The 13,160-nt window shown below is 36.7% G+C and overlaps 1 protein-coding gene across 1 annotated transcript; it reads right to left on the reverse strand.

Annotated features, from left to right (window-relative positions):
- Positions 1–997: 997 nt before the first annotated feature.
- On the reverse strand, positions 998–3,524 carry LOC143575517 (2-oxoisovalerate dehydrogenase subunit alpha 2, mitochondrial-like). Its single transcript, XM_077059870.1, has 6 exons — positions 3,360–3,524; positions 3,174–3,273; positions 2,894–3,005; positions 2,103–2,242; positions 1,826–2,011; positions 998–1,180 (listed from the first exon to the last, which is right to left on the reverse strand). Exons 1-6 carry the CDS (start codon positions 3,497–3,499, stop codon positions 1,013–1,015), a joined length of 846 nt encoding a protein of 281 aa, XP_076915985.1. The 5' UTR covers positions 3,500–3,524; the 3' UTR covers positions 998–1,012.
- Between the last annotated feature and the right edge of the window lie 9,636 nt (positions 3,525–13,160).

Here is a 13,160-nt window from a genome sequence, read left to right on the forward strand (position 1 = left end):
CTCGTTTCGAGCTCTATCTTCAAAGCTCGAGCTCGACTTGTAAGCAGCTTTTCAAGCTCGAGCTTGGCTCGGGCTCGCCTCGTTTACTATTTATCAATTATTTTATAAATGATTATAATTATTTTTATATATTTTATTCTATTATAATTTTATGTATAAAAAATATGTATTATTTAGTTATTTTTTATTTATTGTTTCATAACATTATATAAAATTAATTAACAATTATTAAATATGTATTTTAAAAAATTGTATTAATGACAGGCTTGTTTAGGCTTGATAAGTGAGGCTTGGGCTCAGAATCAAGTTTGATTAAGCTTGGCTCGATCGAGCTTTTTAACAAGCCGATCTCGAGTAGCTCACGAGCAGCTTGGCTTGTTTGAACCCCTAGTTCACATAAGATATTTGATACAACTTTTTTTTTTGGGGTTATTTCATTACGTTGTATGCTAGGAAATTAATTAGTGTGTATTTGTCAATGTTTTCTCTCTCTATGATTTTACATGATCAATAGTTAAACTTATTTGAATAAGTGCTTACGGGGAGATGTTAAAAAAACTGCTTATTGAGAGATAGTTTCACTTACGTTTATGTGCTTCTAGCTATATGATTATGAATCTAATAACTAAGCAACCTCAGGGTTCCATATAAATGTCATCAGCAATGGCATGACATCATCCATGTTGGTGCAACTAGACCACGACGTCCGAGAAGCACCTAGCCATATATGTTAGGAGGCATATGAACCGACCTGGAGTGTCTATTTTTTTATGTGGTGACCTAAGTATTTATATGAATGCGATCATGTTTCTATATTAATGCCAACTACTTTCTATCTTAGATGACCGAATTTAAGAACCGGATATTCACTAAAATCTCAACAATATGAATATTCGTCGTAAATTTATTGCAACTTATTGATTTTGTGTCATCAAAAACATTTGAAAGAGCCAAATTGTCCCTCTTATCAACTTAAACATGGAGAATTACATAACATAATAAATCTTCAAATTTATAAAGGTGCGTCCTTTGGGAAGTCTTGTGGGTACTTTTTTACTGTTTCTTTAAGCAATTTCTCTTGTTCCATTAGATTTTTGGGTAGCTTTTCATACACATCACTAAATATATCTCTAATTGGGGACTTTTCTGTTTTTTCAGCTACTTGAACTGCATGAATCACCTGCACACAAAACCATCCCATGAATAAGTGGCGGAATCATGACTTCTTTATCGAGGGGTCATTATCTTCTTTAATGGTTGCATCTAGATGGTCCAAAATCCAAATTATGTTTTTGTAGAGAAATATCTTAGTTTTATGTATAAAAAGTCAACAAATTCCTGTGGCCGACCCTTTTGACCCCCTTTGGTTCTCCCCTGCCATGAATCATAAACAATAATATAAAATTCATCCCATCCCGACCAAATTGTCAAACATGTCACAAGCTTAATTGACTTGTAGGGAAACGCTAAAAATAACACTCTAAGTTGATCACAAGAATTTTGGTTTGTGAAAACTCAAAATTTATAGCGTTGTATTTCAATATTAGAGAAAAAAAAAACTAGAGTAACAAAATAAGCGTTCAAATATATAAAATAAGGGTAACTTTACATAACAGTAACCAATGTTTCACTAAAGTCATGTATAGTTTTTTTCCCCTCTAAAGTCACTAAACTTTTATTAGACTTTTCAATCTTGTGAATTTGGATTAGTGTTTAGTAATTATTTTATTAAACGTCACAAAGGGTTCACAATCTTTTTAAACCAAGTTATGAGGTCAAGTTATTTATCATGAATAGTTGTTGAGTTGTGGATCAAAGGAAACACCTGTTTTCTAATGTTGGTCCGGAATTCAGATTCTTCTTTGTCACTCCACCAACCATTTCTTTGGATCCATTTTCCGAATATCGATACAGGATTTCGTGCGGTTTTCCAGTGTTCAATTTCACCTACAGGTCGATACTTTGTAGAATCATCTGACGTTGAGTGATGTCCTACTCTATATGTAAGGGCCTTTGCGTGTATTCCATAAAGGTTAGAGAATTGTATGCAGTTAATGTATATGTATTGAAACGATAATATTTTGGAAGGTTTCGATTAATACCTCAATCAGTATTGGCTGTTGTTCTTTGATGGCTATTTCTCTAGCTGCCCGTACCGCATTATACACAGCAAGAGCATCATTCCCGTCGACTCTTATGCTTTGGATACCATACGCTTGTCCCTTAACAACAATGCCATCACCTGCGGAAAAAAAATATATATGCCGTCGATTTAATAATAAAAGCACTCGAGAACATGTTATGTTCGATGAAGATTTACACACTTTTTAGCAAAATTGAGTTGAGTAATAAAAGATAGCTAAAAAGAACCTAGGCAAAAGTCTATGATAAGATCAAATTCACATAATAGTTATTTCATAAGATCAAATTCACATAATAGTTATTTTATGATAAGATCAAATTCACATTGAGTTGAGTATTTATTTATTTTTATGGAAACTCACGGGTCCAAACAATAACCTGCTTTTCTTGAAACAAGAGTTGTTATTCCTGCTTTACTTTGCATCATTAAATCTAAACTAAACTATTTTATTGCCCAGTTTTGAAACTCGGACCTCCTTTTTAAGAGACATGTGCCTCTACCAAGTGAGCTAGCCCCATATTGGCAGCAATAACCATCTAATGGATGGAATATAGAGATTGTGTTCGACAAGTATCAAGGGGTTAAAAACATAAGCCAGTGAAAGTTGGATTCAGATCTTAGTCCACAATTTAACTTGTACTACAAGTCTACAAGATGGTGGGCTTTAGTTAACCAAATCGCTCTTCTAACCATACTAAGTCTATAGACTAGCGGAAATTAATTATAAGAAAGTTGAGTGAAAACAAGTACTTCGAAATTGCTCAGTAACCGGGGTGCTAATAGCCCATCCGTTATTGCGACATATGTAGACGATAGGGACTTCCATAACCGCTGCAAAGTTTAAACTGGCATGAAAATCACCCTACAAAAGAATAAGATACAATATAAATTCGAGTTAGAGTATTACGAATGAAACGTGTAAAAAATCAAATTAATGATATAAGAATGGATGGATTGTTAAAATGTTTTTCAGTCTTTGTACACTAGTTAACTGTATGAAAAATAAAACAAGATATATGAAATTTAATACCTCACTTGAACATCCATCCCCAAAATATGTCACAACACATGCATCCTTTTTATCCATTTTAAGAGAGTAAGCAGCACCAACCGCTTGAGGAAGCTGTGTCCTGATGCAGAATAATGAATTAATCAAGTACTCATTAATATACAAACAGATCGATGCGTTACCAGGATGAAGATTTGCTAGGCTTACGCTAAAGGTGCAGAAACGGTGAAGACATTGTGCTTATTCGATCCATAATGCGTTGGCATTTGCCTGCCTTTTCCGAGATCATTTTTGTTTCCGAAGAATTGATCAACAAATTGTTGTAACTCAAAGCCACGCCACAACATCACTCCAGGTTCTCGATACTACACATACGATATTCATAAATCTCATAAATCCTTATCATCATTCATAGTTAAAGTTTAACTCATTGGATGTTTCACATTTTGTTTATACATTTTTTTTGTTTTCTCTCTTCTTTGCTATATTTCTATCATGTACTAAACTTGGTCTAATTACTAGGCCTAATTATTTATTGAAGGAAGTAACATGTATCATTTAGGTTTGATAAAATGTGTCTTATAAATGTAGAAATCATCTAGACGGCTCTAACTTAGAGAGTTAGAGGAGGCATCACATCAGCTAGCTGTTTTATCACTTAGACAGCTTGTGTATTGTGTTGGAATTATGGACCGGTTCGGGTAAGTCAATACGGCCAACCGGGTTATGGCCCATAAGAGTTACACCTTGGGTAACGAGCATGAAACCCTCTTAAATTAGTTAACCGGTATTGACGAATAATTAACGAGTAATATTGTTTATACTAAATATAAACAATAGTTATATTATAAAGTTTGTTTACAAGTTAAATAAACTTGTAACGGGCTTTAAACGAGTGTCGGGCTTAATTAGTATACGGGACATAGAAGATGGTTATAAAAACAATATCATGATTAATATATGAAAATAATCAATCATCTGATTGAAAACCCACCCAGCCGCAAAGGAAGTCTTGGACGTCACTCCAAGATTTTAGTATATTCTGGTGCATAATCTCACATAGACGACCGGAACGACGACAACCAAGTTTAAAGCCACGGTAAGCGCCGCTACAAATCACCGGCCACCACAGCTCAACGCCGCGTAGCACGCGCCGTACTGCGCTGCTGCCGCTGACTAGCCGCCACCGGTTACGCACCACCGTCACTTGTTTCGTCACCTAGCGTCGCTCGTTAACTCTTCGTGTCTCGACCGGTTATTTATTAACCGAGGTAAACTTAAATATTGTCGGCTTATAAATATATTTATTTGGTTGCTATTATTACTATGCTTGTATGGTTTTGTAACCGGATCCTGTCGGGTTTAGTTTCGGTGCTGATTATTCGTTTATATTCCGCTGCGCATTTATTAATTAATGAGGTTAATTATTATTTGTCATGTTTATTAAACCAGTTTTAATAAATAAAATTTTGACTGATCATCACTGAAACCCAACATATTGATGGTGGTTTCTTTAGCAGTGAAAATAGGTGTACTGTATGATTAGGTAACGAGCCAACCATCATGCCCAGCCGGGAATGCCACCCCGTGTGGCTCGATGCCAAACAAAAACACCCGAAAGGGGGATGCGATGCCACCCTCCCTGATCCGTCTTGTGACTGTTAAACGGTCACAATAAAAAAACCCCCTGTAAATTTAACCTTCATTAAACATTTTTAACATAAAAACTTTCATTCTTTCGTTCAAATCACTCTCTCAAAATCCAAAAAATTTATGTGGTTTTTCCAGTTTACCTACAACTCCAACAAATGGCTCCGGGAGCGCAATCGTTTTGTGTACCAATAATGACGAGGTTGGTTTGACAAGGGCTTGGATGCACTCGGACAACAACAACTGGATAACCAATTTTGGTGTAGTTGGCTGTACGACACGTCAAATTTATTCAAAGTGGAGGGATTTGAAAGCCAAGCTTATGAAATACAACCAATTCTACATGGCCACACGTGCTGATCAGCCCGAAGTAGAAGCATTTATAGAGGCGCGCCATCAATGCCAAAACCAAGTTATGAAAATTTGTTTTAATCACATCGCCACGTAGGATGTGCTAAAAGATAATCTCATGTTTGTTGTTCCGGTTCCGGTTCAACATCATAACTTCGACACCGGCGAATCCGATGTGGAGAATTACTTTAATTCTTTTTTATGAATGTAGTATTTTTAATTTATGTTTTATGGTATTTTTATGAAAGATGTAATTTTTTTTCTTAATGAAAGTTAAGTTTTGAAAAATAATGTTAATTTAGTAGAGGCTTTCTCCTATGCCTTTGTGGTCTTGAGAACCCAATCGTGGGTGCTTTATCACATTTTATGAAACAGTGGTGTATATGTGATGGATTCTGATTATTCTTGTGCTATGGCTTGTCTTCGTGATATGATTTTAAGCGTCGATTCTAGCAGTTTCACTAACAAAGAGACCGCCCCCTCTAAAGCCCAACATGCATGAGTGAGTGCTCCTTTTAAGTAATATTGTTTATGACATGGAGTCACACTTTGACATAACAAGTAGACAAAAAGCCATTTTTGAGTGTTTACGAGCACCACATGCTTAAGATTTTCTTCTTGCTATCCCTAAAGATGGATTAGGCCAGCATATGCCTCTAGCTAGTGGAGTATCGTACTATCCTTAAGTATCGCCTCATGATTCCTCTATTCCCGCTTGATGAGATATGTCTTGTTTGTCGCAAGGCGTGTTTAGACTTATATGGGGAGCACGCAGTACATTGTAAAAAGCTCTCGGGGTTCAAGTACCGAAACGATCTAGTTAGGGACATGCTCTTTGAAATATTCAGGCGGACCGGAATTTCTATTAAGAAAGAAACACATGTGAATTTCCTGATTGACCCGTTGGAGGGAAAATCATCTCTTTGACCGGCTGACATCTTGGTGTTTGGATGGATAGGAGGAAAACATGCTTGTGTGGAGGGGTTTCGTCTCTGGTGGGCTTAGGGAGTAATGGTTTCTCAGTAGGTCAAGGTGACTAAACTTGAGAAGACATGTCTTGACAACCAACATGTATCTATTCCTTTTACTTTTGACACTTTTGGTTTCCTCGTGCCTGAAGCTGTGAAGTTACCATTCATAGTAATGTTATGACTACAAGATCAGCGAATGTAGTTTTAAAAGATTGGGTTTAGCAATTTAAAAGGAGGTAGTTGTTGGACTCGTTATGCCCAAGACACATATTATTATTGATGTGGCTAGTACGTCATGATCCAAGTCGGGTCATACCCAATAACAAGCTAGACAAACACCGATTATATTTGTTTATATATGATATGATCATAAGTAAATAAATATAGACACTTATGTTATTTGGAAAGGGTTTCTAAATACAATATACTTGTGAAATGAATAAATCATATGGATGATTTATATTTTGAGAGAGAGAGCATTTCATAGTGTTATTTAAGATGGTTAAATAACAATATGTGAAAATGGCTACCAAGCATGTTACCTATATTGTGTTATGTTTATTTTTGGAAATAACACAATTGAGTTTTATGATATATAAAATAAATAAATAAATAAATAATAATAATAATAATAATAATAATAATAAAGGAAGAGGGTGGCCGGCCCCCCCTTTTTCTCCTTTCATTTTATATTATTATTTTTCCCTTAGTGGGTGCATGCAAAGAAGGCAATTGGTCCATGGAGTGGTGCATTTTGAATGACCACCAAATCCCTCTTTCATTTTTATTATCACATTTTTGCAAGTATCAAAACACTCTCACTCTTCTCCTTTCTCTCCCAATTTCGGCCAAAGGAGAAGAAGAACAATGAGGTGTTTTTCAAGTGCTAAAATCCTAGCTAAAGGTGTGTTGTTGGAGCTTGGGATATACAAGCTTGAGGAGCTTCTCCGTTGGAGTTCTTGCCCTTCCGTCATCTCCTTCTTCACCCGGTTTTACTACTTGAAAGGTAGTTATGACATGCATGGACTTATAGTGACATGCATGTATTAGATAGTATGTATTTCGTATTTGGATCCGATTTTGGGTTTTACATGTATAAAATTGGTTTTATACACTATAAACTAACAAGATTTAAATCTTTTATCCGCTGCGTTTTTCATACAATTGGACTTTTATGACTTTGATAATCTTGTTAAAACTCAACAATGGCATCAAGAGCTGCTTATACGAATGCATGCTTCATTAGATCCAAAAATTTTCGGGTTTATGGTGAGTTTTACCATATGGCCGAAAGTTTTTGGGGTTTTGGTTTCCCCATGGTTTTTCAAGGTTATACTTTACATGCATGTGGTAATCTTGAAAAAAAACTAGGTCATTTGGATGATTGTTTACTTTGTTTGGACAAAACCCGAAACTTTCGGTTTGGTTAAGGTTGGGCCGAAAGTTTTGAGGGAAAGGGGAACCATTTTTGGTCTTGGATTATTGCATATTTGGATGTGTAATAGATGTTCATAACCTAGCCATGGCCTTGTGTTTGATTGTATGATTGTGTTGTGGTTGATAATTTATTCGATATGGTTGTAATATTATTTGGGTTTTGTAATCTATTTATTCATTCATTTGGTTTGTAATAATAAATAGGTTAGATGTATTTCTTTTACTAGAAAAATGTATTAGGATATATTTTGTAAAAGAAGATGCAAGGAAGGAAACCCAAGTAAAAGATGGAGACCACAACACGAAGTGAACACTTGGAGCATTTGGATGCGGGATCAAGTGGGAGTTCACCGACACAAGTTCATGTTCTTATGGGTCCCTTAGGAGAGACTTTTTGGCACACTTGTCTTCGGTCAACAAGTGTAGTCAATAATAGGAGGCTATGGTTATGAACATGTGATTGTATAATGTATGCTTGTTTGGTTGATTTACTTTTGTTTGTGCTATTACAATATGGATTGCTAACAATTTAAAATCAACAACTTGCATAAAATTGGTTCCTTAGAAATCGTTAGGCAATAAAATTGGTTTTATTAAAGGCTAGTGATTTCATAATAAAATGGGTTTATTAATAGGAACTTTGAAAATCGGTTTTTCAACTAAGTACCATACATTTGAATGCATGCAAATGGAAGGTACATTAATTGTTTTCCAATCTAGAATTTAGAAAACGAAAAAAAAAATCCCTTTTAAAAAAAAAATAATAAGTCGAACACCATCCTTTTATACAACACTTGAATCACTTGGGAACTCAATATGGGATAAAGGTCACCTAACCATGTTGGAGGAACCTTGTGAGTTTGAGGTGGGTTTACCATATTTGTGGGATAAAGGTCACCTAACCACTTGTATGTGTAAACTCACACGTGTGTATGAGTAGGACGACTTTAATTGGAAACCATGTGAATAGGGTCACCGAAGCATGGTATACAATGGTGTTGATGGGATTAAACATGCCAACTAAACATAAGATGTTTAACCGATTCCATAAAACTAGAAGTTGCAAAGGGTTGCAATCGTCAAGCGTTGACTACCTTGTTAATTTAAATAGTAGGATAAAGGTCACCTAACTACTATTTGAATGTAACGTTGGGTTCTAGATTTTAATCATTAATTGTCTTGGAGACATAAAGGGTATTAAAGATTAAAATAATTGATATCGAAAATACTAAAATTGAGCTTTGTTATGTTTGTAGATGGCCGCAATCAACAATCCACCTAACGTTATTATTCCACCCGTAAATAACCTATCACTAAGATCTATTCTCCATAAGGATCGTCTAAACTATACCAACTTTATGGATTGGTATCGTAACTTGAGAATCGTTCTCAAGCAAGAAAAGAAATACTACGTAATCGACGAACCTATTCCCGATGAACCTAGTGTTGACGATGCCGAAAACTATAACAATTGGGTAAAGCACAATGAGGATTCGGTGCAAGTTTCTTGCCTCATGTTGGGAACTATGATTCCCGAAATTCAAAAGGATTTTGAAATTCATGGGGCATACGACATGATCATCCAACTTAAGGAAATGTTCCTTACACAAGCTAGGGTGGAGCGCTTCGAAACGGTTCGAGCGCTTCATGCGTGTCGTATGGAAGAAACCCAATCTGTTTCCTCCTATGTGCTTAAGATGAAAAGCCACATTGATCGTCTCGAGCGCCTTAATTGTCCCGTCTCTAAAGAGTTAGCCACGGATTTGATCCTAAATGGCTTAACTAAAAAGTTTGAGACATTTGTTATGAATTATAACATGAATGGGTGGGACAAGAGCATTGGTGAACTTCACGCAATGCTCAAGACGGCCGAGACGGGAATGGGTAAAAAGGTTTTTCCCGTTCTAACAATCAATGAAGGGGGTAATAGGAAGAGGCACCACCCGGAACCTAAGGCAAAGGTTGCCAAAGGTAAGGGACAAGTCATGGCTAAGTTCAAGGGAAAGGCGAAAGTGGGACCACCCAAACCGAAAGAAAAGAAGCCAAAGGTTTGCGCGGAGGATCCGTGCTTTGGATGTGGGGAGATAGGGCATTGGATGAGGAATTGTCCAACCTATCTAAAAGAGTTGAAAGCTAAGAGGGATGCGGGGCAAACCTCGGGTACAAAAACTTTCATGATTCATGTTTTTCTTAATATTATTTCCTCTAACATATGGGTATTGGATACCGGATGTGGAACTCATATTTGCAATTTGTTGCAGGGGTTCAAAGGAAATGAAGGATTCAAGAAGGGAGATATTAGTCTCTTCATGGGCAACGGAGCAAAGGTTGTTGTCGAAGCCTAAGGGGACTACATTTTGAAGCTTCCAAATGGTTTGGAAGTAATTTTAAATAATGTTTTGTATGCTCCTAGTTTGACTAGGAATATTATCTCCGTTTCCTTGTTATATGATTTCAATTTCATGGATGATTATATTTATGTTTTCATGAATGATGTATTTTATTTTAAAGCAATGCCATCTAATGGCATTTATGAATTGGTTCATAATAACACATCTTATGATAACATATTATACCAATCAAGCACTAAAAGAGACTCAAAATGGATTTGAGTAAAACTTATCTTTGGCATTGTCGCCTTGGTCATATAAACAAAGATCGCATACATACACTTCAAAAGAATGGTCTTTTGGAATCAAGTGAAGGTGATTCATTTGATAAATGCGAGTCTTGTATATTAGGAAAGATGACCGAGGACCCCTTTAGTGGGACAAACGAAGGGGCAAAAGACTTATTGGGTATCATACATACGGATGTATGTGGTCCCTTTAATGCAATGACAAGGAATGGTGAAAGATACTTCATTACCTTTATCGATAATTATAGTCGTTATGGGTATGTGTACTTGTTAAGACACAAAGATGAAGCTTTGAAATGTTCAAAAACTTCCAAAATGAAGTACAAAATCAACTCGATAAAACCATCAAAGTACTTCGTTCGGATAGAGGAGGAGAATACCTAAGTGATGCTTTCCAAGATCATCTTAGGAGTTGTGGGATCATCTCACAACTTACTCCACCCGGAACACCACAACACAATGGTGTATCTGAAAGGAGGAATCGAACTCTATTGGATATGGTTCGATCTATGATGGCTAGAAGCACATTGCCTCTGTCATTTTGGGGTTTTGCTTTGCTCTCCGCAGCCCGTATTCTAAATATGGCCCCAACCAAGAAAGTGGAAAAGACACCTTTTGAAATATGGAATGGAAGGGCTCCATCATTATCATATTTAAAGGTATGAGGTTGCGAGGCTTATGTCAAGAACAACACCCAAAACAAACTTGAAAGTCGATCCACTAAGTGTATCTTTGTAGGATATCCCAAAGATTCTATGGGATATTATTTCTACAACCCAACCGAACAAAAGGTGTTCGTTGCTCGAAAGGCCGAGTTCTTGGAAACTAAGTTCCTTATGGAAGGTACTAGTAGAACGGTGGAACTCGAGGAGGATCGAGAACCACAAGCCGATACACGTTTGGTTGATACTATCAATCATCAAGAGGTTGTTGAGAATGATCAAATGGTTGATCAAAACACACAAAACGTTCACAAATCCGGTAGAATTAGTTATCCACCCAAAAGATATGGATTTTTCATGGATGGATGCTATGTGGTAGATTCGGATGAACCCACTACATACCGTGATGCAATGTCACAATTCGATTGTGACAAATGGCTTGAAGCCATGAACGTTGAGATGCAATCCATGCATGACAACCAAGTATGGGATTTGGTTGTACCACCTCTTAATTCCATACCGGTTGGAAGTAAGTGGGTCTTTAAGAAGAAAACCGATATGCATGGAAACTTGGATACTTATAAAGCAAGACTTGTAGCAAAAGGTTTCACTCAAACTCAAGGGGTTGACTATGATGAAACTTTTTCTCCCGTAGCAATGCTAAAGTCTATTAGGATATTGTTTGCCATAGCCGCACATTATGACTATGAGATATGGCAAATGGATGTCAAAACCGCTTTTCTAAATGGACATCTTGAGGAAGATGTCTATATGGTTCAACCCGAGGGTTTTGTCGATCAACAACATCCTAACAAAGTGTGCAAGTTAAAGAAATCAATCTATGGATTGAAACAAGCATCTAGAAGTTGGAATCACCGATTTGATGAAGAAGTTAAGAAATTTGGATTCATCAAAAATGGTGATGAAGCTTGTGTGTATAAGAAAGCTAGTGGGAGCATCATTACCTTCTTAGTATTGTATGTTGATGACATACTACTATTTGGGAATGACATTCCAACCATGGAAGGTGTAAAAGCATGGCTTAGAAGTTGCTTTTCCATCAAAGATCTTGGTGAAGCCGCCTATATTTTGGGAATAAAGATCTATAGGGATAGATCAAGGCGGTTGATAGGTTTAAACCAAAGTGCATACATTGACAAAATCTTGAAAAGGTTCAAGATGGATAACTCTAATAGAGGCTTGGTACCTATTCAAAGAGGAACGATATTGAGTGCGTCTCAATGTCCAAGCTCAAAGGAAGAGCAAGATAAAATGAATGGGATCCCATACGCATCGGCTATTGGATCCATCATGTATGCAATAGTATGCACTAGACCGGATGTGTCATGCGCTTTAAGCATGACAAGTAGATTCCAACATAATCCGGGAAGTAACCATTGGATGGCGGTCAAGAGTATATTGAAATACCTTAGAAGGACTAAGGACATGTTTCTAATATATGGTTCGGGTGAGGAGGAACTCGTTGTAAAGGGTTACACGGATGCGAGTTTCCAAACTGATCGAGATGATTCTCGATCACAATCGGGATATGTGTTCGTTATGAATGGTGGGGCAATCTCTTGAAAGAGCTCAAAACAAGATGTGGCAGCTTTGTCCACCACAGAATCGGAATACATCGCCGCCTCATTGGCAGCTCAAGAAGCTGCGTGGATTATGAAGTTCATTGCCGATCTAGGGTGGTCCGTACCATTCAGGACCCTCTAGAAATCTTTTGTGACAACGAGGGTGCAATTGCTCAAATCAAGGAACCTCGTGCTCATCAAAAGACGAGCCACATTGAGCGGAGGTTCAACTACATAAGGGATGAAGTTGAGAAAGGAAAGATATGTATTCGCAAAGTTCACACCGATCAAAACATTGCGGATCCACTCACGAAGCTCCTTGAAAGGCCAAAGCATGAAGGTCACACTTGTGCCTTAGGACTTCGATATTCTAGTGATTGGATATGATCGAATCTTGTATTTGGATATCGGAACAATTGTAATTTGACTCATCATATGATTATGGTTAATGATTATGATATTTTAAATTATGTTCCATTTTAGCATGTTTAAATCCATGAATAAGTTAATTATTCTAAATGTCCGTAGTCGTTCATATTTGTGGGAACAAATATGAAGGTAAGACTATTATGAACTAGGATTGGTGGATATTCATGGGATATGAATATAGAGCAAGGGTTGCTGCCAAGGTTCATAGATATTTATGGGTTATAAATATTGGACTGACCCGCTCTCAAATATTACCACATGGAATCCTTGTGATTGATCATAAGTAA

The sequence above is a fragment of the Bidens hawaiensis genome, unplaced genomic scaffold (assembly GCF_021521415.1).
Source record: "Bidens hawaiensis isolate Kalapana, Puna unplaced genomic scaffold, B.hawaiensis_p1.1 tig00027530_1, whole genome shotgun sequence".
NCBI lineage: Eukaryota > Viridiplantae > Streptophyta > Magnoliopsida > Asterales > Asteraceae > Bidens > Bidens hawaiensis.

Coding starts and splice junctions, on each gene's coding strand:
- LOC143575517 (XM_077059870.1), bottom strand. CDS start 3,499: ATGTTGTGGCGTGGCTTTGAGTTACAACAATTTGTTGATCAATTCTTC. Junction 2,243..2,893: donor GGTTACTGAGCAATTTCGAA/GTACTTGTTTTC, acceptor TTTTTTCCGCAG/GTGATGGCATTGTTGTTAAG. Junction 1,181..1,825: donor GGACCAACATTAGAAAACAG/GTGTTTCCTTTG, acceptor TTTTGTGTGCAG/GTGATTCATGCAGTTCAAGT.